Source organism: Sminthopsis crassicaudata, chromosome 4 (genome assembly GCF_048593235.1).
Source record: "Sminthopsis crassicaudata isolate SCR6 chromosome 4, ASM4859323v1, whole genome shotgun sequence".
Taxonomy (NCBI): domain Eukaryota; kingdom Metazoa; phylum Chordata; class Mammalia; order Dasyuromorphia; family Dasyuridae; genus Sminthopsis; species Sminthopsis crassicaudata.
The window spans coordinates 433,665,574-433,690,978 of NC_133620.1; the positions used below are offsets into that span (position 1 = coordinate 433,665,574).

Below are 25,405 nucleotides of genomic sequence, written 5' to 3' on the forward strand. Positions count from 1 at the left end.
TCCTCTGACACTGCTATTACTTTGGGATAAGCCCTCATTATCTTGCACCTGGATTGTTACAGTAAACCTGCTTGTAGTTTGGCTGAGTCTTTCTCTACTGCAATCCATACTCCATTCAACTACCAAAGTGATTTTCTTAAATCTCAGGTTCAACCATATCATTCCCCTATTAAACTCCAGTGGCTATTAGTACTTCCTGGATAAAATACAAAATGCTCTGTTTGGGATTCAAAGTTCTGTGTAATCTAACTCTTATCTTTCTAGTCTTCTTATTCTTAGCGTGTATTTTTTGATCTGATGACTGTCTCCTGGCTATTCCACAAATAAGATACTCCTATCTTTTGGCTCTGATAATTTTCTCTAGCAGCCTTCCATGTCTGGAATACTTTTCTTCCTCTGTTCCAACTATTAGCTTATTTAGCTTCCTTTAAGTCCTAACTAAAATGTCATCTTTTAAAAGAAATCTTTACCAGCCTCTCTTAATTTCAGTGCCTTATCTTTGTTAAATATTTCCTATCTGTCCTGTTTGTAGTCTTCTTTATATATACTTATTTACATGTTTTCTCCCCCATTATATTGTAAATTCCTTAATAAAATCTTAAAAGAACTGTCTTTTAAAGCCTTTCTCTCTTCTTTTAATCAGAACCTATCACAGTGCCGGCCATATAGTAGATGACTGACTGATTAGTTTTTTCAGCTGATTCTAATGTAACATAATTGTGAAATCCTTTACCATTTTAGCTATTGTCTTCTGGCTGCTCTCCAGATGATTTTAAAAATTTGTCAGCTAGAAATGAATAAAATTTGTCAGCTAGAAATGAATAAAATATTTAAGATGTGGTTTTAAAGAGTATGCAGAGACTATGACATCTCCAGTCAGTTAAATTAAACAAACATTTATTAAGCACTTCAGGCCTTTTGCTGGGTTTTAGGCATTCAGATACAACAAATTAAAACAATTTGTCCCTTAAAGGAGACATTTGATGATGGAAGAAAAGCAGAGAGTTAATTCAACCAAAAATTAAATTAGCTTTTTGGGTATCATAACACACTCTTAATTTTATATTGCGCTTTCATCAAAATGCCCCCCCCCTTTTTGTTCATGTCTGAGAAGCTTGATTATTGACAACATAATTCCTTGAAGGGCACATATCTTTCTCTAAAGACTTCATACTCATGGGCTCAATTTTCTCAGTAAATTAGGAAGATTGGAGATAAGATAATCTGCTAAGAGGGAGCATTTGAAAATTTGGACATAGAGAAGGTTTGGAATAGCTACTATGAAAACAATGATAGAGAGTAAATCAGAGATGAATGAAAAAAAAACTATAATAGTGATGAACTAGTTGAGATTAGATAATGTGAATTTTAGTGCAATCAATATGGCTTATTGGATTTTAACATGCTGACAGGGATATAGGGCTAAAGTTCATGAGTTTCCAGTAAGGGAAATTTTTGTTATATATTTTCATAAATAGCTTCTAGAAGACTTATCTAATATTTTAGATAGATTGTAGTTTGGCTGATTCTCTCTGATTCTTTTAATAGTTCTTGAATACTGGTACAATACTACATGTTTATCCATTTCCAAGAACTTGTATTCTATAATTAATATAGTTTTCTTCCCAATAATATGTCTTTGATGGTATCTTTATGACAATTCAAAATTTTTAAATATTGTCTTGCAGCTTATTTATACAGCTATCTTGTGGCTTTATATTGTCATTTGCATCCTTCTCCTTTGGGCCCCCTGTATTGGTTTTGAACTGTTCATATTGAGAGGCAACATGGTACATTACAAAGGGCAATGGATTTATAGTAAGAGAACTAGAGCTCAAATCCTAATTAATTTCAGTGCCTTCCCTCTGTTAAGTATTTTCTATTTATCATATTTATAGCCTACTTTATATGTTTGTTTACATGTTGTCTACCCCATTATATTGTAAATTATTCAAGAGCAAGAACTGTCTTTTGCTTTTTTTGAGCACCTAACACAATGTCACATAGTAAATGCTTAATACATGTTAATTAATTGATTAGTTTCTTCAATTGATTTTATGTGGCATGATTGTGAAACCTTTAACCATTGTAGTTGTTGTTCTGTGGATGTTCTCCAAGTATATATACCCATTTGAACTTAGGCAAGTCACATAATGTCTCTAGGCCTCAGTTTACACATCTGTAAAATTAGGAGGTTATATTAATTGGCCTCTGATGTTTTTTTTCTGTTTTAAACCTACAATCCTATGATTCTTTTAATTACCCAAGAATAATGCTAGGAGAGTAAAGGAATGGAAGACATGGATTGATTCAAAGACAATTTGAACTATATCTGGATTTTTCTTCAAGCTTGGTAGGAGCTGGTGTGCTGTCTTCTAATGTTGACTCTGAAGAGTGTATCAACTACTAAGGCACTGTACGTAGCTTTCAATTCCTCTCTGGTGGTCATTACAGCATGCCCCATCCCATATATACTAAAAGTTAATATTGTGCTGAAAGTAGAGTATGAATAACGGAATGAATGAATGTGCTAGTTTTTCTTAAGAATCACTTATTCTTTGTTCTTTCCATCAGTTCTGCTCTTTGAGGTGTCCATCATGAGAGACAGCATGGTATAGTTAATAAGGCACTGCACCCAGTACCTGGATTCAGATTTTGCCTCAGGCATTTACCAATTCTGTGACTAGGCAGGTCATTTAGTTTCTCTGTACTTCAGTTTTCTTATCGGAAAAAGGAGAGACTACATGGCCTTTAATTAAGTACTTTCTAGTTTAAATCAATGATATTATGTTTTTGTGTTTTATTTTTTTAGTGTGTATTATGACTTTATTGCTGAATTTTTATTCTCTTACCAAAACCCATTTCCTCATTTATAAAATAAAAGATTTAGATTCTACAATCCCACAGCTAATCCTACAATTTTAGGTTTTGATGACTCTAATGGTATGGTATGTTCATTTTTTTGGTAGGAATTATTTTTTTCTTTCCTCTCTTTGAAAGTACTGAATGTGGTTTTATTTGCACTTGCTTATGAGTTTAGTTGGTTTTAGAATTTTTGCCACTGGGATTATCTTTTTGTTCTTGCTAATCTGTTTTGCAATATTTGTCAATTTTGATCCATTTTATAAATTTTAAGATTTTTCATTGATTTATAAATTTTTCTTATTTTGAAATATTGTTATTGAGTTATGTGTGTGTATGTATGTTTGTATGAGAGAGAGGGAGACAAGATGGGATTAACTATGAGGAAGCACGTTACTTTGAATGATTCTTATGAGGACAAAGTACATTAAGAGATTCAGGCTGCAAAGTGAGATAACAAGGAAGGATATGATTGAAGTTTAAAAAAATCATGATGAAATGTGAGTAGATTGAACATGGATTTGTTTGTCAATGCCCCAGATTAGAAACCAAAAAAAGCTATCCTTTGAAGTTTGAAAAATATAATTTTGAGATAAGAGATGTTATTTTATATATTGGATTCTAAATTTAAATACTGACTAATTGAAATGCAATCAAGATTTATGAATAATAATTATACATCAGATTATATATTAAAGGAAAAAACACCTAGCACAATGCCTATTATGTAGTAGTGAGTAGTAAATGATGAATTTAATATTTAAATAAAAGTAAGGATTGAAGAGTATTAGCCACAGCTGGGAGGAACTTTATATATCATCTAGTCAAATTTTTGTGTTTCTCAGTTGAGGAAACTTAAGGTCCCAAAGCAAAGTATTACATTAAAGTCATGTTGTAAGTTAGAACTCTGACCATAATTTTGGCCATTTGGAATTTCTTAAACTTTTTTAGGGTGACATCATGAAGAGTGAAGTTACTTGCCTAAAAATGACCCTTTGTATTTCTCTCACAGATGGAATGCTAAACTACATAGTTCATTCACCTATTGATTTGATCCAGTTTGATATTTTAACATGTTCTATGTGTCTTTAGTCTCGTTACATTTGTATTCACTTTTTAAACTTAATTTTTTACATTAATAATAGATGAGTATGAAAGGGAAGAAACTAGACAACTATATTCAGATCTAAATAATAATTTAGAGGTAAGTGGTAAAGAAACTTAAGGATTTTAAGTTTAAAAGTGAATAGAAACATTCCTAATAAAATGAGATTGGTTAGCAGGAACATAAGGACAATTATTCATTTAAAACCTTAGTTTATTGTACAAACAATTTTGTTAGATGACTTTTTAAAAAATGTTATTCCTATCAAAATTACCATAGCTTTTTTTTTTCTTTTCTTTTTTCTTTTTCTTTTTCTTTTTCTTTCTTTCTTTTTTTTTTTTTTTTTAGAAATATTTAAAGTATTTTGTTTGTTTTTATTTTTTGCTGAGGCAATTGGGGTTAAGTGACTTGCCCAGGATCACACAGCTAGGAAGCATTAAGTGTCTGAGATCAGATTTGAACTCAGGTCCTCTTGACTTAATGGCTGGTGCTATATTTACTGCATCACCTAGCTGCCCACCATAGACTTTTAAATATCAATTCATCAGTCAGCAAAATCAATAGCTATTAAGTGGCTCTACTATGCTATAGATTAGGGATATAAAATAAAAAATAAAATAGAAATTAAGCTCAAGAAGTTAAGAGTTTGGTGGGGGAGGCAATGTAAATACATATGGGGCTGCTGAACTATGCAGTAGATAGAATACCGGCCCTGAATTCAGGAGGACCTGAGTTCAAAGCTGACCTCCTGACACTTAATGCTTCCTAGCTGTATGATATAGGGTAAGTCACTTAACCCCGATTGCTTTAAAAAAAAAAAAAAAAGGACATACAGAATATATAAATATGGAAACAAGTTGATATCAAGAAAAGGTATGAATATTGGGGGATGAATGCTGTTTTAGTGACTGAGAGGACATGTAGGCATCTGAGTATAATATATTTTGAAACAGAGGATGATACCTAGTAGGGATAGTAATAAGATAAATCAGGGTTTTTTGTTTTTTTAGGAATGGGAGACATAGACATCTTCTTTATTTTGCTATTTTGTATACCAACTGGTCCAAATATATTTTTAAAATTATGTCTTTGGGATGTTCTAACATCTTATTTAATCAGTATTTAAATAAGATTATTTATTTAAATTTCCTATATTTTCATATTTAAAATTTGGTCATTATTTTGCAAGCTGTTGTATTTCAAGATTTCAAATATAATCTTTAAAAGTTATATTTTGTATTACAGAAAATGGTACAAGCTTTTGAAGAACTTCGAGTAGGAGCTAAAAATTGCAGACAAGAAATGAATTTTAAGTGTAAGGATCCTATATAATATTTATAGTGCTCTTCTAACAGTTATGCTATAAGAAAGGATATGAAATATAATATAAAATCTGGGTATGATTTTAGAAGTTACAAAAATTATCAATTGATGCTATCAATAATTTTTTTTACTTTGAAGTTTTGAGTTTTTATTGTCTTCCAGTTCTTACTAAATTTAAGTTTTTTGATTGTCAAATAATATTTGTTTATAATCAAAACATTCAAGTTATTAACATATGTCCATTCAAATAAAGCATTCCAGTTTTATTCCAGAAATAATTATGCTGTCTTGCTTGATAAAGAGTTGAAAAGAATAAAATTTGTTTTGTGTTATTTTTCATTTCATTAAGCATATATTTTAATATTTTAATTGCATTAAGTACCTGTTAGAATATTTATAGTATATAGCATAACTTGATATATGACTGGTATTATAAGATATGCAAGCAAAGTTTAGTGTAAGGAGCAAAGTAGGGAAGGTCATTACTAACTGGTAAAGAATTATAAATTCTAATGCATTATGTATTACGGTGAACAATTATTCAAGGTAATAGTAACAATTTTAGCTCCGTGTGAATTTCTGGTATTTAACATAAAACCAAAGTAGGTAAGTATATAAAGCAGAAGCTCCTGAACTCTAAACAACAAAGATAGAATGGGTAGTTATTCAAATATTTTAAGTCTTTGAAGTAATTTTAATTTTATATTTTGAGTAGATATTGTTATTTTATCTCTAAAGTGAAGGAAGCATGTGAAAACATTCAACAACTTGAAAAAGAGCAAACAAAAGAAATACATGATAAGGAAAAGAAGGTTTGTGAGTGTATGTTTTTAAACAACTGTGTATCCTCTGTGTATTTATGTTTGTAAATTTTTCAGTCCTCTGGGTAAAATGTGAAAATCCCTCATCCATTTTTCCCTATTCCAAATCACTTGGAATTTTATCTTCGATTATTTAATTTAGCCTGATGGAAAAACTGATAAACTGAAGATTTAAAACTTTTAAAGAAAACTTCTATTCTAATTGATATTCTAACCTTTCTCCACAAATGTTCATAGATTCACAAAATTTCCATTAAGTTTGTTTACTTGGGCTTTAATCATCTGCTGGTGACTGTCTCTTATTTTCCTTCCTAACAGTAAGATAATAGAGCATGGTCTCACATGCCTACATTTACATGAAAACTGAATTAAGAAATTGTTGGTTCCTCTACATTTTTGAAAGATCAAATCAATTCATATAAGATAATGGACTATCTGCTCTATTTTTGGCAGAGAGCACACTCTACCAGTTGCCTTAGGTAACTGCACATTCATATCACTAATATATCATGCCTTCATGCTAGGATTATAATGTATTTGGAAAGCCTCTCTATTTTTTGTCAAGATGATTTTGAAAAATCACTTCCTGTTTCTCACTCCATTGATTTTTAGCCAGATTATATCATTAGTAGTGTTTTCTTGCAAACTCTATTTTCCCTCTCTTTATCCTTCCCTCCCTCTCTCTTCTCAACTTTCCTCCTCTGCCTCCCTTTCTCCCTCCCGTTCTTTCTTGTTCTTATTCTTGTTCTTCTTGTTCTTGTTTCTGTTCCCGTTCCTCCTCCTCCCCTTTCTCCTCTCTCCCCTCTCTCTCCCTCTCTCTCTTTCTCTCTGTCTTTCTCCTTCTCTCCCTCTCTCTCCTCCCCCTTTCTCCTTTCCTTTCTCTTATTGTCTATCATCTAGTTATTCATATCACTATTTAAATAGTCCCATTACATTGTGAACCCATCATCACAAGAGCATTAAGGTGGACAGAATGCCTGGCCTGGAATCAGGAAGAATCATCTTCCTGAGTTCAAATTTCTGGCTTCAGACACTCACTAGCTGTGTGAACCTGGGTGAGTTACTCCATCCTTTTTTTTGGTATCAGTTTCCTCATCTGTAAAATTGAGTTGGAGATAGAAATGACAGACCTCTCCTATATCTTTGCTAAGAAAACTTTACATGGCATCATGAAGAGCTGGACATGACTGAAAATGATTGAACAAGAAAAATCACTGCCTATACTGGGAACTCATCCTTGTTTATTAATAGAATCATAATTTATTAAAACTAGAAGATGCCTAAAATGAAGCCTATCATTTAATAGGTGAAGGAACTGATTTAAAATGGTAAAATAATTTGGTCGAGATCACACAGCTAATAAATAATCAAGAAATGGAGTCTAGCACTTTTGATTTTAAGTCTAAAACTCTTTTCACTACATCATACATGGAAGATATTTCTCTTTGCTTCTTTAGCTCGACTATTATTGCCTAAAACAGAGAAGGTACACAGGCTATTATATAGATTTTTTTCTTTTTTTCATTCAGCCGAGTTCAGTGTTGAAAGCTATATGTGGTTTTTTTTAGTCTAGGTCAAAGCTTCTTAAACTGTTGAGTTGTGACCTCATATGGGGTCTTGTAACTGAATGTAGTGGTCATGGAAAATTTTATAATGGTAAAAGGTTTTTGAACTCAAATGACCAAAATTAAATTCAAAATCAAGTGTATAATGAATCGGGGCTTTCTGGCAGAACTTGCTCATGTTGCACCATGCCTCTTCATTTTAGCTTTGGATCTTGGCATACATGTACATTATGCATTGCAAATGTTATAAATGCTACGAGAAACATCTGGGCTGAGATTCAAGATGGGGTTATGTAAAAATTTCTTGGACAAATTGAGGTTGCAAGTAGAAAAGTTTAAGAAGCCCTGCTCTAGGTTATTGTAATAGATGATATTTTAGAAATCCACTCCTTTTCTACCTTATCTTTTTTTTTTTGGTGTGTTTAAACTCAGAAATATATCTATATAGATAGATATAGATATATACATGGTGATTTGTCTATAAAATTCATAATTATATAAAAATATTAAATATTTAATTTCATTAGCAATTGGCTCACTTCTATAATTTACTTTAATAAAAATTCAAAATGAATATGACTTCATCAAAATTAGAATTATTTAATTTCTTTTATTTTAGTTCAACATTAAAAGATTCTTTTAAATATTTCATGACTATACATAAGGACTAATTTTAAGATTTGGGTATTAAATATTTTAAAATTTTAAAAATTATCTTAAAATATTGATACATAAAATTTATTTTTATTTCATTAGATATCATTATTATTGATGCAGAATGATGAGAAAGAAATGAAAATTAAAGATTTGAAATTGCTGCTACAAGAATACAGTGACAAACTTAATCAATTTCAAGAAAAAATGAGTAAGAATATTAATGTTGAAATTGTATAATATATATCCACTTCTTAACTAGTATAAGGCTTTTCAATTTTTGAATCCAAGACAGGTCCAGGGATTATGAAATACCCTTTAATGGTAATTATGCCAAATCTACATAATCTCTGCTGTAGTCTAAGAAATGTTACCACTTATGGTCCTGAAAATGGGTTGTTCAACTACATGGAATATTAATGTATATCAAATTAGTTTATTGTGAAAAGTTCTTAAATATTTTTGTTTATATTAATTTAATTTGTTTTGATAAGAAGTAATAAACAGTTTAATTCTAAATGAAATTAAAATTTAGTAAAACCATTAGGGAATTTACAGCATTCATTATAGAAAATTTTTCTATTGTAAATTTTTAGCTTTAAGTATTTGCAGACATTACACATTATCTTTTCTGATATATTTAAATAATGTCCACAGAATAGTCAGTCAGTTGAAAAGCATTTATTAATACTTACTATGTTCTAGGCACTGTGCTAAGCACTGGAGATTCAAAGAAAGCAAAAAAGACTGTCTTCTCAAGGAGAGTACATTCTTATGAGGGGAACAAAGGCTTTTAAAGGGGAGTGATATCTGAATGATATGAGATGAAGAGGGGAAAAGGAAAGCTCTTGGTGAATGGTTTCATTTTTTTTTTCCAGTAAAGTATGAAGTGGCATTGCTACCAGGTTTTGTTTTTCTTTTATACCAATGACCTATCAGTTCTATAAATGATTATTGCAGTTTTTTGGGGTATATTGTATTGGATTTTACTTTTCCTAGAATACTAACAGCATACTTCTTTATCCCTTTAAGTTGTATAAAACATCTTCACAAAAATAATTCTTTGTGTTAGTGTAAGTTTTACTATTCATACATTATAGGTATGGAAATAATTGCAGTGAAATGAATTGCTCCAGGTCCCACTGAAGGAAGTGTCAGAGTTGATGACTGGGTCCTTGGCAAGTTCAATGCCTTTTCCTATGCATCTTGCTATCTTTCTAAGAAAATCACTTTTTACTTTTTCAGAGAAATACAAACTAATGATAGTTTTCCTAATAGAAATGGTTAGTTGGTTGCTGTCCTTTGTTTTCAAAGAGGACCAAAATGACCTCACTATATTGGGGTCAAGGTATAATATTTCTTACTATAACTGATCATATGATTGGAAGACTGCCATAGATCAGGTACATGTGAACATTTGGAGTGGAGATGTCTTTAAATTTTTTTTTAAATTTTTTTAAATTTTATTTTTTTATTCATTTTTCCAAATTATCCCCTCCCTCCCTCCATTCCCTCCCCCCGATGGCAGGTAATCCCATACATTTTACATGTGTTACAATATAACCTAGATACAATATATGTGTGTAAATACCATTTTCTTGTTGCACATTAATTATTAGCTTCCGAAGGTATAAGTAACCTGAGTAGATAGACAGTAGTGCTAACAATTTACATTCGCTTCCCAGTGTTCCTTCTCTGGGTATAGTTATTTCTGTCCATCATTGATCAACTGGAAGTGAGTTGGATCTTCTTTATGTTGAAGATTTCCACTTCCATCAGAATACATCCTCATACAGTATTGTTGTTGAAGTGTATAGTGATCTTCTGGTTCTGCTGAGATGTCTTTAAATTTGTGTATGTCACATTTCTTCTAAGTTATTGCAATTGTGTTTTGCATGTGGGTTTTCTTTGATGTGGGTATGCCATGCTGGATAGTCCTGCTGGTGTTTCTCATGTCTCACAATTGATTCTAAAATTCTTCAGAGAGACCTTGAGAATATCCTTGTATTGCTTCTTCTGACCTCTGTGTGAGCTTTTGCCTTGTATGATTTCTTACTTTCTATTGGTAAACTTGAGGGGAGTTGGAACTAACTAGATCAGGAATTGATAAACTTATGACATACATAGTAAAAATGATGTAGGGTGTGATTTAGAGTATCTCATGTTGTAGAAAGAGAGGTCATTATGTCTGTTTTTGGAGTTACCCTTCTCTTAGAGGCCACCAGATACTTAGTCTTGACTGGTTCTGGCTTCTGGGAACCTGGATTTTCAGGGCATATTTTAGTAGTTTCTCTTCCAGACAAAGTAGTTTCTCTTCTTTGATAAAGCTGTAAATTACAAATAGGATGTTGAATATCTAAATATCTAAGAAAAGCTTATTTATTAAATCTCTAGTTTTATGCCAGACTTTTATAATTGTAGTGTAGGAAGATATTAAAATTTATTATATATGAAATGTTTTAGTGATTATATTCTTAAAATTTATCATAACTTTGTTTTAAAAGAATTTTCATTCCCCTGCCACCTTTCTTAAGAAGTTAATAGCTACAGCTACTAAATTATTTCTAAAAATGGTTTTGTTAAGGCTTACTTTTAGGAATATAGCTAGAGTTTTAAAAATTTTTTCATTGACTCCGGGGATAATTGCTTTAGTTTTCTAGTTGTGGAGACTTATCTTGAAAATAAAAATTATAATATTCAATACATCATCTCCAAAGCTATCTTCATGTGCTTTTTCCTCCCTTATATATTTCCTCTATTCCATGCAAAGGGGAAAAGGAAAAATATTAATCTATATAATTTCCATTCCCTCTGTGCTTTTTTCCCCCCTGTACCCTTAATTCTATCTTCTCATCAATTTTTGACAGACTGTGCCACAGTTATCCCTTTTTTAAATTTCCAAACTCTCTTTTAAATGTGTCAGTTTTTCCCATTAAAAAATTTTCACAAGATCCTTGTCACCTAAGGATATTTTCCTACTTTTCTTCTTCTTAGCCAAACTCTTTGTAAAACCTAATTACTCTAATTGCCTTCACATTCTTCACTCATTCAAACTTCAAGTCTTTCAAATATAACTTCCAAAGTAATAATTTTTTTTAATTTTTTATTTTATTTTATAATTATAACATTTTTTGACAGTACATATGCATGGGTAATTTTTTACAACATTATCCCTTGCACTTACTTCTATTCAGATTTTTTCCCTTCCTCCCCCAACCCCCTCCCCCAGATGGCAAGCAGTCTTATATATGTTAAATATATTACAGTATAATTTAGATACAATATATGTGTGTAGAACCGAATTTTTTGTTGCACAGGAAGAATTGGATTCAGAAGGTAAAAATAACAGTTTACATTCATTTCCCAGTGTTCCTTTTCTGGATGTAGCTGGTTCGGTCCATCATTAATCAATTGGAATTGGATTAGTTCTTCTCTATGTTGAAGAAATCCACTTCCATCAGCATACATCCTTGTACAGTATCATTGTTGAAGTGTATAATAATCTTCTGGTTCTGCTCGTTTCACTCAGCATCAGTTGATGTAAGTCTCTCCAAGCCTCTCTGTATTTCTCCTGTTGGTCATTTCTTATAGAACAATAATATTCCATAACATTCATATACCATAGTTTACCCAACCATTCTCCAATTGATGGACATCCATTCATCTTCCAGCTTCTAGCCACTATGAAAAGGGCTGCCACAAACATTTTGGCACATACAGGACCCTTTCCCTTCTCTAGTAGTTCCTTGGGGTATAAGCCCAGTAGTAGTATGGCTGGGTCAAAGGGTATGCACATTTTGATAACTTTTTGGGCATAATTCCAGATTGCTCTCCAGAATGGTTGGATTCTTTCACAACGCCACCAACAATGCATCAGTGTCCCAGTTTTCCCACAGCCCCTCCAACATTCATCGTTATTTGTTCCTGTCATCTTAGCCAATCTGACAGGTGTGTAATGATACCTCAGAGTTGTCTTAATTTGCATTTCTCTGATCAATAGTGATTTGCAAAGTAATCATTTAACTGAAAGTGATCTCTCCAAATTATTTTTTTTAATTTAAAATTTAGTTTCTTCAAATTACATATAAAAACAATTTTACCATTTAAAAAAATTATGAGTTCTGAATTCTCTTCCTTTCTCTTTCTCCTCAAACCTAGCAGGTTGCTGCAGCCATGTAAACATTTCCATATTAGCCATGTTTTGGGGAGAAAACAGACCCACCACTCCCCCACCCTCAAAAATAAAGTTTATACTGAATTCAAATTGTATCAGTTCTTTCTCTAGCATTTTTCATAAGTCCTTCAAAATTGTCTTGGATCATTGTATTGCTGAGAATAGCCATTGTGCAATCACAATATTGTTATTTTGGACACGGTGTCCTTCTGGCTCCTCTGACTTCACTTTGCATTAGTTTATATAACTATTTCCAAGTCTTTCTTTCCTTCTTTCTTCCTAATTTTTTTTTTGGGGGGGCTGAGGCAATTGAGTTTAAGTGACTTGCCCAGGGTCACACAGCTAGGAAGTATTCCATGTCTGAGGTCAGATTTGAACTCAGGTATTCCTGAATTCAGGGCTGGTGCTCTTATCCACTGCACCACCTAGCTGCCCCTCCAGGTTTTTCTGAAGCTATTTTGCTCGCCATTTGTTATAGTATGAGAGAATTCCATCATGATTACATATCACAACTTTGTTTTGATGGGCATACCCTCTAAGTCTTCCAACAATAATAACTACTATTAATATTTTTGTACATATAGGTCCTTCTAAGTCTTCCAACAATAATAACTACTATTAATATTTTTGTACATATAGGTCCTTTTCTTTTTAATCTTTTTGGGATACAGATCCAGTAGTGGCATTGCTTATGTACCTCACTGATAAATTGTATGCGCATTCTTAATTGATCCATTGATCAGCCATTTCCCATCTCTCCCTCCCTCCCTCCCTCCCTCCCTCCTTCCCTCCCTCCCTCCCTCCCTCCCTCCCTCCCTCCCTCCTTCCCTCCCTCCCTCCCTCCCTCCCTCCCTCCCTCCCTCCCTCCTCCTTCCTTCCTTCCTTCCTTCCTTCCTTCCTTCCTTCCTTCCTTCCTTCCTTCCTTCCTTCCTTCCTTCCTTCCTTCCTTCCTTCCTTCCTTCCTTCCTTCCTTCCTTCCTTCCTTCCTTCCTTCCTTCCTTCCTTCCTTCCTTCCTTCCTTCCTTCCTCTCTTTTTTCCTTCCTCTCTTTTTTCCCCTCTCTCCTGTCAAGAATATTGAAATTAGGTCAATTAATAACCCTACAATGGTTTCTTAAGTATTCAAGAGAAAGGATGTCAGTCAATGTGTCAAAACTTCATTGTTTTATTTTAAGAAATTGTTACAGCCATCCCAACTCTTAACAACCATAATGCTAATCAGTCAGCAGCTATCAACTTTTGAGGTAAGACCCTCTAATAGGAAAAAAAAAAGACTTATTTAAGGCTGAGATGATGGTTAGCATTTTTTAGGAATAAAGTATTTTTTCATTAAGACATGTACATTGTTTTTTTTTTTTTTTTTTTAAAGACATAATGCTATTTTTGCACACTTGTTTATAGTACGCAGTGGATAGCATATTGAACATGGAGTCAGGAGTATTTGAGTTCAAATCTGGCCTCAGACACTTGCTAGCTGTGTGACTGATCAAGTCACCTAATGCTTATTTGCCTTAGTCCCTCATCTATAAAATGGTCACACAATGGAGAAGGAAATGCAAAACTGCTCTAGTATTTTTTTCAAGAAAACACTATAGACAACATCCACAGAGTCATGTGTAGAGTCAGATATGACTAAATAACTGACAACAAAAGATAATGCAAACAAAACTTTTATATGCCCTGAGAAATCAAAAAATTAATATGACTTGCTTTTTTTTTTGTGGTAGTTGATATATTGTGATAGTTTTGAACTGAACTCACAATATCTCTAATATGTGTCTATATTGTGTACCTAATTTGTCCCATTGGTTCACCATTTTATTTCTTAGCCAGTACCAGATTATTTTAATGATTACCACTTTGCATTGTAGTTTGAAATCTAGTACTGCTGGACATCTTCATTCATATTTTTTCCTACTGATTTTTTTTCTTGCTCTTTTGTTCCTCTAGATATGCAGATGATTTATAATTCTGTATATCTAGATCTCCAGTCTCTATTCTTTTATCCCATATTTTCAGTTACCAAATCCTATCCTTTGTACTTCTGAAATAGGATTCACATCTGCCCCCTTTCTCTGTGTCCAGCCATCACTAGTGTCCTATTACCTCTCCATTAGATCATTGCACTAAGTACTTTTTGGTCTTCCTGCTTGTCTTTTCCCCCTCCAGTGCATTGTATATAATGCAATCAAAGTGATTTTCCTTAAGCACTAATTGGACTATATTATTTCCCTACTCAATAAACTCTTGTGACTTCAAATTGCCCATAGTATTAAATACAAGCCCCTCTAGCTTTTAAAGACCTTGAAAGTATACCTTTCAACTCCACCCCATAAGATGCCTGTTAGGTGAAGTCTTTCCTGTTTCACTCCACCAACTTTTAGTGCTTCCCCTATCAGATTACCTTTAATTTAACTATCTTGCATTTATTCTTTTAATATTCTGTATTTACTTATCTAAGTTGTTTCTTCCTCTATTAGAATGTAAACTCTTTGAGAAGAAAGATTTTCATTAATTTTTTTTTTTGTAATTGTATCCTTAGGAGCTAGAGCAGTTACTGATAATGTTCTAGGACATGTTTAATAAATATTTGATTGGTCATAATGGGTATTATCTGCCATATAAGAATATGTTTATTTTTCACTTGTTTTTTTGTAGTGATGATGGGTTAGTGCTGAACTAGTTACATGTTCTTGCATGTAACCAGTGGCATACATTTATAATAAGGTAGATCAAGGCAACAAAGTAGTCTACCAAGTGATGTGACTGCTCTAGACAAAACTTATTTCTAGGTTCCTTCAGTTACTGATCTTTTTCTCTAAGTGGCACTCTTCACAGATATAAGCTAGATAATAATTTCAGTGAAACTTATCACTAGATCAGTTATATCAGCTCTTTAAAATATCTCATAAGGGGTAGAGAGAATTTCATTTTATGTCAGTAGAAAAAATACCAATCCTAACAATCCTTAAAGTATTAAAGAAATAGGGTAATTATATTCTTCTAGTATATCTTTTCTACTAACATCTAATATTTCTTTATGTAAAAACTGTTCTTTTAGAATGGCAAAATGAAAATTTAAAAGAATCAAAAGACCAACAGGATCACTTGATGTCAGAATTAGAAGAAGTTAAACTGTCTTTGCAAAAAAGTGAGGTATGCTATTTTGTCACTTTAAATATTTTTTTAATCAATAAAATCTAATGCACAGACATTTTTGAATACTACTTTGTGCATTATATGGAGAAAACTAAGGCATATATATGTATATATATATATATATATATATATATATATATATATATATGACTTAAAATTTGACCTCAAAGAATTCATAATATAGGTCATAAGACAAGCTAGACATATAAATATATAATCATCAATAAACAGTCATCAAGCATTTATTATTTCTTGTCTCTTAGGATTATATTAGGAATTAGGGATACAAAGATAAAAGTGATAGTTGTATATCATGTTTCAAATAATATATGCCACAAGTAGATATTTTTTATTATTGATGTATCATTTAGTACTATAATTTTTGGATTATGTGTCATATCTTTTTTCCTAGTTAGATTATAAATTCATTGAATCCAAGGAACATGTTTCATTTAATCCTTGTGCCTCCCACATTGCTCTGAATAGAATCCTAAATATAGTCAGCCCTTAATAAATGTTGGCTTAAGTAAAAATTCTGTATGAATTTAGAGAAAGAAGCATGTGATCATTGTGGCTTGGAATAATTTAGGAAAGTTGTCCATCAGAAAAAGGACTTCAGCTGGCCTTAGAAAGAAAGGTACAATGAAGAGCTCAACATTTATTATACTTCTAATGTATCACTAAATGAATGTAGCATAGTAGAGAGGAATTAGGATTAATACCAATAATTATCAATTCTTTCCTCCCTTCCTTCCCTTTGTCTTTGAAATTTAATTAACTGCACCCTGGTATAACAATTAGGTTTTTTTTTAAGCCTAAGGGCAGTATAATAACTCCATAACTGCTTTATTGATTTTATATTAAAATTTATGATCATAATCACAATTGCTCAGAATGCTTAGTTGGGAAAATTCCTAAAATTTAGACAGAGGCTTGGCTTTTGCATTAATTTAAATTTATTTTTTATCTTTTAATACCCTGGTCCTTTTTTAATTGAGTCAAAATCCAGATTCCTAAAAACTTTGGACAAAAAAATGAGCAAAGTATGTTATAGTGTCTGTTTATGGAAGGGGGAACCTGGGAAAAGAACAGACATTTTCTTAAACTTCTTTGGTCCATGAAGTAAAACTAGTTATATCAGCCCGAATCTTTTACCCTGTTACCTGTAAGGCCAATGGATTTCTTTGATTTCTCCCTTTTTGCCACAACTCAGTTCAACTACTTGGTTTGTGTGTTTTTTTTTTTTTCCCCTGCGGTCTTTGTGTGGCTAATTCTGTCTCGGGCTGGGAGCTTGACCTTATTGCTGCTACTGTTTATCTTCTGAAGTCTCCACCATTTTTCTTCTCTGGAGGAATCTTACAGATTATGTAAATTCAGAATGTGGCCCAATTTTGCCTTCTGGCTTAAAAATCACAATAAAGCCAAACTGATTTAGGGTTGAAAATTCTATCTTGAGAAGAGGAATGCTTTGATTCTGTGAACTACAAATCCAGATATGCTAGTCATCTTTCAAACTCTTAACTACAATTAAGATAAAAAGAATATCACACGTAATATAGAGGCAAATAATAGATATTGGAATATACATTTATCTATTTAAGGTGAAAAATTTTTTGTGCATACCTATAGGCTAAGGCTGTAGATCCCTTGAGTTTAAGATTTCTAAGATGTAGCTTAAGATTTCTAAGATGTAGTAGGGCTAAAGCTTACTAGGACTCTATATTACATCTCCCACTAGGATGGTGAGATCCCAGGAGTGGAGGCCACCAGCATACCTAAAAAGGAGCAAAGCTTCTCAGATTTAAAATGGAACAGGTCAAGCTTCCACATGTATCAACATTAGGATTGGACTTCTGAGTAGCTTTTGCACTTCTAACATAAGAGAAATAAAGACATTCAGTCTCAAAAATAAATAAAAACCTCAAACTTTTCTTTTTATGAGATATTTTGAATATGGATTTTTGTTTTATATTTTATTCATTTTAGAGTGCTCAAAAGATATTAGAAGAAGAATTACAGACTGCAGGCAAAACTGTAATGCAGCTTACCAGACTAAAAGAAGCTCAGATGGAAGAAATTAGTGAAACTAAAGTTATACATTCATCAGTTGTTGCTAAATTTGAAACTACTATTTCCAGTTTGAAAGAACTGTTGACAACAGAACAGCACAGGTAAAACAATAACAAAATACAGCTTTAGATAGAGCTTAATGAAAATTCATGTACTTTTGTTATAAATTGCGTATTTTCTGATTATCATATGAACTTATTTCTATTGCAGTTATAACTTATTTCCTTTGTGTATGGTTCAGTTGAACAGAATATTAGTGTTTTACTGGGATAGTCCTTATTTTAAAGACTTATCTTAGACAGGTATTTTAGGGAAAATTGGGAAAAGAGGTAGTCTCTGCTGAAGGCTCAGAGAATCTTGAATACAGTCATTGGACAAACTTGATAGTATTTGTAGATTGCTTTGTGAATGACTACCTATTAATGAACTAAATAGAAAAAAAATTGTAAAATATTACTATAGTATCATTTTCTTATGTTTGTGTCAGTATCTTATGTAAGAGCTAATCCCTCCTCTTCAAAGGGTCATAGAATATGAATAGGCTGATTTTAAATAGAAGAAAAGCCAACTATTAAGAATCATATGAAAGGGTTCTTCAAATCACTAATAATAAAAGAAATATGAATTAAAACAATTGTAGCATATTATCTTATACCACTCATATTTACTATCAAAGATGACAAAGAACAAAGGCTAAAAAAGTTGCTAAAGTATATATATATCCTTTGACCTAATAATAATAATAATAATATATTAGGTATATACCTCAATGATTTTGAATATATAGGGAAAGATCTTTGTTTATAAACAAAACTATTAATATCAGCATTGTTGTATAACAACAAAGAACTAAAAGGAAAATGAGTGCCCATCAATTCAGAAAAATATAGAAAGACTTGAATTAACTGATACATGAAATAAACAGAAACAGGAGAACAATTTACACATTATCAATAATAATGTAGTCATTATATATATATATTGTTCTCATGATTCTGCTTTCTTTACATCATTTGCATCATTTAATACAAGTGTTCCTATGTTTTTCTGTTTCTCATATTCTTTGTTCCTTATGGTACAACAATATTCCATTAATAAATCAAAATTTAAGCTGTTGCCTAATTTAATGAACATCTAATTTGTTTTCTATTTTTAACTATTATAAAAATGACTGCTATAAATATTTTTTGTAAATATATATGCTTTCTGTATTTCCTCTAGCAGTAGTGTAGCACTAGGTCAGCAATTTAGTGACCCTTCTATCTTGGGATATCTCTTTGTCATATATTCTACTGCTATTCCTTCCCTTTCCCAACCTTCTCATCCTACAATTGCATCTCTTGAAAATATTCCCTGGATAATTTACTTGATGCAGCTTTGGAACTAATGCTTTGGGTCTGTGCTATTCTGATGAGTGAGTTAGTCAGCTTACATATTCATTACCTACCTGTATGTAGTAGATTTCAGACCATGCTTCACATCTTATCCAACCATTCACCCTGATCTTCCTCTTTGCCATATGATCTAACCCTGCTCTCTGTGGACTACCTAACCTCTGATATCATGCTTTACTTTAACCAATCAGCATTTATTAAACAATTATATATGCCAGATAGCCAGGTGGTATAGTGTAGAGAGTGGTAGACCTGATGTCAGGAAAAATAGAGATTATATCTGCCTTCAGACACATACTATCTACAGTAGTAAGCTGGAGCTGGCTTCAATCTGTGATCTGTTTTATTGGTTAGTTCCCCCCCCCCTTTTTTTTTTTTTTTTTTTTTTTTGAGAGAACCAGTTGATAATGCATGTAATATTTGCATACCTCAGTTCCTTATTTGTAGGACTGGATTAACAATTGCACCTATCTTCCAGAATTGATGTGAGGATAAAATGAGATAATGTTTATAAAGCATTTTGCAGAATTTAATATTCTATATTAATGCTGCTGCTACTATGCGATAAAAACCAAAAAAGTAAAACAGTCTCTGCTACTAAGGAGTTTATACTCTGTGTAGGTAATGAAGGTTAAGATTATGAAGCAGAGAACTATCCCTTTTTGGGATAGCTAGTATACAGACATGGTAATGAGAAATAGAGCATGTAAGGAATAGAGAAAAGGCCAGTTTGAATGGACTATAGAGGCCTGGAAGGAACATAAGAAAAGAGTCTGGAGAGATAGGTTGGGGCCATGGCTGTGAGGACTTCCAAAATCCAAAAAAGAGTTTATAAGTCAGTAGTAACAGTGCAGCCAACTTTTAATGACTGTCCAGGGGCCATGTTGTCCATATTATCCAGCACAGATAAACCTAGCCTACTGTATATAATAGATCCTAGATTTGAAACCATGCTTCCCTTCCCATCCAATTATCTACCTGGGTTATGACATTTTCCCTGCTGCTGTAGACATATTTTCCTTTCCCCTTTTCTTTTCACTTCTAACTTTGGGTAATCAATTCATTTCTATCATTGAGTGTTTCAGTTGATTCCCCTATAAGTCTACTTAGAAATCTTACGGCTTTCCAAATTAAAATACTCTTAAAACATATAAATTTTAGCTAATAATAACAAAAATTTGTTTTTATAATCTCTAGCCACTACTCTTTTATACATTATGTGTCAGGCTAGCATTCTCCTCTTATCACATTTAATAATAAAAGAATCTGATGAAATTCTAAGTATAAAAACGAAATGGTTCATACCCTGGAATCACTTTATGAGATATAAATATTTCGATCAGATCAAAGAAGGAAACAATGTGATTGGGTGAGAAGATCATACACATATATAAAATCTCATTTGGGCCAATTCAGGGCTCAATCTAGACATATATAGGCCAGCAATGGAAGAATTCACTTCTGGAGTTAAAGATTTTAGTTTAAGCCAAGTCCAAGTTAGGTAAAAGAGAAAGCTTCTCATTCTTTTTTGTTCCCTCCTTCCCTTGACTATTTCATTAGAAAGGGAAGAGGTTAAGTGAATTGTCCAAGTCATAAAGCTAGTTTTAAAATCTTTCTTCTTCTTAGTAGGTTGCATTGAATATCAAAGTGCATCCTATATATGATGCTTGAATCATAGTTCTTTGTATTTCTTCATGAGTGCTTAGTTTGAATGAAAAATTTAAGAAATAAGATTATAGGCATATGAGTTACATTTTTAAATAAAGGCAACACAAGATAGGATTCTGGAATTTATTTTTAATGATAAAAATATCTTATTTTCAAAATAAATATTTACAAGAATGGATAATGAATTAAATGTAAAATTCCTTTTGATTTCAAAGGGATGTTTGTACTCAAATGTGGTAGGCAAATAAATATAATACTTAAATTTTGGTCATCTTTTTTATAACCTGACCTTAAATAATGGAATTGCTTACTTAAATATTATTTGTAGTTAACATTTGACATTTTAAAATATATTTTGAAAGATTAAAGCAAAATGAAGAACAGTTGAAAATTCTTACCTTGGAGTTACAGAAGAAATCAGATGAACTGGGTAAGATTTAAAGAACAACAAATATGCTTTTGAAATAATTAATTTAAAATTAAATTTTTATTTGATCATTTTGTCTAGCTTTAAGGAAATGAGAAAGTCTTAAAATCAAATCTTAAAAGGTTACTATGTTTTCCAGTTTATGAATTCCTTTAATTGTAAGGAACCTGAAGGGACCTGGGAGATTTAGATTCTTCATTTCAGATTCTTAGAAGTTTTATTGTTAGAAATATCGGATGTGTTTTGTAAGTCATGCTGCATACTTTAGCCATTCTGAAGAATTAACTATATGTAGGAAAAATGAAAGTTTATTTTAAATATATGTCATATATAATTTTATATGTAATTAACAATTGTGCTATCAAGCTTTAACTGGGCCCTTACTGCTTTTTAAAATTAATTCCTTTCTATATTTTTCACAGATCTATTGCAAATATTAGTCTTTTCTCAAATCTAGTTTCATTCTTAGTTTTTTTCAGCTTATTGGGTCTTTTGCTTGTTGAGAAATTTGAGGCTAAATGACACAGTTCATGCTTTAAATTCTTGATATCTCAGAATCTCTGTATGCCTTGCTCATGCTTTCTTCCTTTTCTTTGTTTTCAAAGGATGAAGTTGCTATGCTTCTTGCCCAAATTAACTTTTAAATTTGTGCTTTATTCAATCTCATTCAAGGTCCTCTAGGATCTTGCTCTCTTAATTCTGGATTCTAAATAATTTTCTTCCAATGCATAGGTACTGTACATGTATGCATATGCATATGTATATGAGTATATATATATATATATATTTATATGTGTGTGTGTATATATATGTATATGTATATATACATATATATACATACATACACACACACACACACACACACACACACACACACACACACATATATATATATACCACAATATATACATATATACATATACATGGGTATATGTGTTTTGAGTAGGAAAGAGAGGTCATTATCTGTTTTATTTTTTTACCTTGCCTTTATCACTGGGTATTGCTTTAGTCAAAATGAGACCTATTAAAGACTTTAGCTTAAAAAGACCAAGGTCTCCTACTCATTCAAGGCTATCTCCAGCCATCCTGATCTATATCAAGAAAGTATAGGAGGAGAAGGGGCTAAAAGAAAAGGCAGGGATTGGGGGAAAAGAGGGAGGATAGATTAAAGGAAAGAGTGGTTAGAAGCAAAACACTCTTGAAAAGGTAACAATGTAAAAAAGAAAAGGATAAATATAATAGGATGGAAAGAAACATACAATTAGCAATCAAAATTGTGAATGTGAATGGAATGGACTCAATCATAAAATGGACACATAGCGTTAAAATAAAGGACTGGCACATGATATATCCTCCCTCTTTCCTCCCAACCCCTGCCTTTTCTCTTAGCCCCTTTCCCTCCTGCTTTCTTGTCAAGTAAAATAAATTTTGGACCCAACTGTGTATATGTGTATATGTAAATATGTGTGTATTTTATGTGTGTATATTGTGTGTAGGTATATTCTTGCCTCCTTGAACCAGTCCAGGTTATTGTGTGTAGGTATATTCTTGCCTCCTTGAACCAGTCCAGGTTATAGCAAGAGTTATGTGTTGCCTGCTACCTCCCCTCCATATTCCTTTCCTTTATATCAACTCTTCTTAGCTTGCCTTTATCTTTAAGATAATTTTCCCCATTTCCATTTCCCCAGTGGATTCCTTTCCCCTCTCTCTTCTTTTCTTCTTTTGAAGTCATCCCAACTTAGTACACTCCCACCTGTGTCTTCTATGTAAATAGATTCTTTCTAATTATTCTAATACCGATACAGTTCTTAGGTGTTACATGTTTCATCTTCCATATAGAATTATAGACATTTTAATGATGTTTGGTCCCTTAGGATTTTCCACTCATGTTTACTTTTTAAGCTTCCTCAAAAGGTTTCCATGAGTTTCTCCATAAGGTGTTTTATCTTCTTGATTCTTATGTTTGAATGTCATATTTTCTATTCAGCTCTGGTTTTTTCATTAAGAATGCTTTAATATTCTCTATTCCATTATTTATTTTTTTGCCCTCTGTAGAATTATGCTTAGTTTTGCTGGGGAGATTATTATTATAATCTCAGTTCCTTTACTTTCTGGAATATCAAATTCCAAGTCTTGTGTCATCATGATTGTGGTTCTGTGGTTTTTGAATTATTTCTTTCTGGCTGCTTGAAGTATCTTTTCCTTGACTCTAGGTACTCTGGATTTTGTCTATAATATTTTTAGGATTTTTTTTTTGTATTTCTTTCAGGAGATGACTGGTAGATTCTTTTAGTTTCATTTTGCCTTCTTATTCTAAGATGTTAGGTAGCTTTCCTTTATAATTTCTTAAAAAATGATGTCAAAACTTTTCTTGTTCATGACTTTCAGATGGATTAATAATCCTTAAATTAATTATACTCATTATGCTTTCCAGGTCAGTGTTTTTCAAGGGATATTTGAAAATTTTTTTTCTGTTTTATTTTTTCTTGATGTCTTATAAAGTCATTAGCTTTCACTTGACCAATTCTAATTCTTAAGGATTTGTTTTCTTCAATTATGTTTTGTACCTTTTCTTTTCTTTTCTTTTCTTTTCTTTTCTTTTCTTTTCTTTTCTTTTCTTTTCTTTTCTTTTCTTTTCTTTTCTTTTCTTTTCTTTTCTTTTCTTTTCTTTTTCTTTTCTTTTTTTTTTTTTAACCATTTGGACAATTCTGATTTTTTTTTTTTTCTGAGGCATTTGGGATTAAGTGACTTGCCAGGGTCACACAGCTAGGAAGTATTCCGTGTCCAATGTCACATTTGAACTCAAGTTCTCCTGACTAAAGGGCTGGAGCTCTATCCACTGTGCAGTCTAGCTGCCCCTATTCTGATTGTTTTTTAATAAAAGCTTTTTATTTTCAAAATGCATGCAAAGATAGTTTTCAGTATTCATCCTTGCAAAACCTTGTGTTCTATTTTTTTTTCTTCTCCCCTTTCCCATCCTCTGGATAGCAAGTAATCCAATAAATGTTAAACATATGGCTATTCTTCTATACATACTTCCACATTTATCATGCTGCACAAGAAAAATCCAATTCTGATTTTTAATGTAATTTTCTTCAGTATTTTTAGTGCCTCTTTGATTTAGACTGTTTCCTCTTCATAATTTTTTCCCCACACCTCTCATTTATTTGGACTTCCCCCAAAGAAAATATATTTGGATTGTAAAATAAAATACTCTCCAGCATATCAGTATTTTTCACCTCAAAAGCCCATATAGAATCTTGAACTTTATGGACTTTGGAATTGCTAGAGGAAATCCCTTTCCTTTTGAGGTGGGGGAGGGAGAGAGAATAAGCATTTATATGGTTCCTACTATATATATTTTTTCAAATATTATTTCATTTGATCCTCATCAGCAACTGTGGGAAATAGGTACTATTATTTATCCCCATTTTCAATCTACAAAGTAATTTTTCGGTATTTTACTGGTATGACACTTGAATATATAAATTAATTTAGGTAGCCTATGCACAAACAATATTTCTCCAATTATTTAGATCTGTATTTTCATGAAGGCTGTTTTGTGATTGTGTTCATATAGTTCCTTTGTGGGTCTTGATAGTATTTTATGTTGTCCACAGTTAAAAATTGTGGAGACAAAAGAAAGTATATTTGAGAGGGTCACAAAACACAGTTTAAGAAGTTGGGTCTTATACATTTATGCTATCTGCCCACATTATGTTACCCAGTTATCAATTTTTTTCATAGTGTCCTTTAATTCTGCTTAGTGATTCCCTTTTCAAAATGCTTTTTTCTTATTTATTGCCTGACGTTTTTGTTGTTCTTACACACACAACATAATATCTCTCATCTCTGTACCTTTGATCATGCTATTCTCTATCCTTGTAGTTCACTTCTCTCATCTCTATCTCTTAGAATTTCTAGTTCCCTTAAAAGCCTAGTTGAAGTGATAACCTCTATATGAAGTCTTTCTTAATCACCCTAGCTTCTAGTGTTTTCCCTACCAAAAAATTCTTTGAATTTATATTTATTTTTCTCCAAGAATGTATCAATGTTTTCCCTTAAGTTATGGTGTCTTCAGTGTCTAATACAATGACCAGATACATATTATGTGTTAACAAATTTATACACACACACACACACATACAGGAGAGGTTGACTTCTTCTATTTTTCATTTTTTCATT

At 32.0% G+C, this 25,405-nt stretch overlaps 1 protein-coding gene across 2 annotated transcripts in view; it reads left to right on the forward strand.

Moving 5' to 3' along the window:
• Nucleotides 1-25,405, forward strand: part of SYCP1 (synaptonemal complex protein 1) — a 94,077-nt gene that overhangs the window by 17,729 nt on the left and 50,943 nt on the right. For both annotated transcript variants that reach the window (XM_074263153.1, XM_074263152.1), the window contains exons 9-15: nt 4,008-4,066; nt 5,213-5,282; nt 6,029-6,102; nt 8,433-8,541; nt 15,564-15,658; nt 17,648-17,832; nt 21,156-21,223. In XM_074263153.1, coding sequence (XP_074119254.1) covers nt 4,008-4,066; nt 5,213-5,282; nt 6,029-6,102; nt 8,433-8,541; nt 15,564-15,658; nt 17,648-17,832; nt 21,156-21,223 — 660 coding nt within the window. The remainder of the gene's footprint in view (nt 1-4,007; nt 4,067-5,212; nt 5,283-6,028; nt 6,103-8,432; nt 8,542-15,563; nt 15,659-17,647; nt 17,833-21,155; nt 21,224-25,405) is intronic.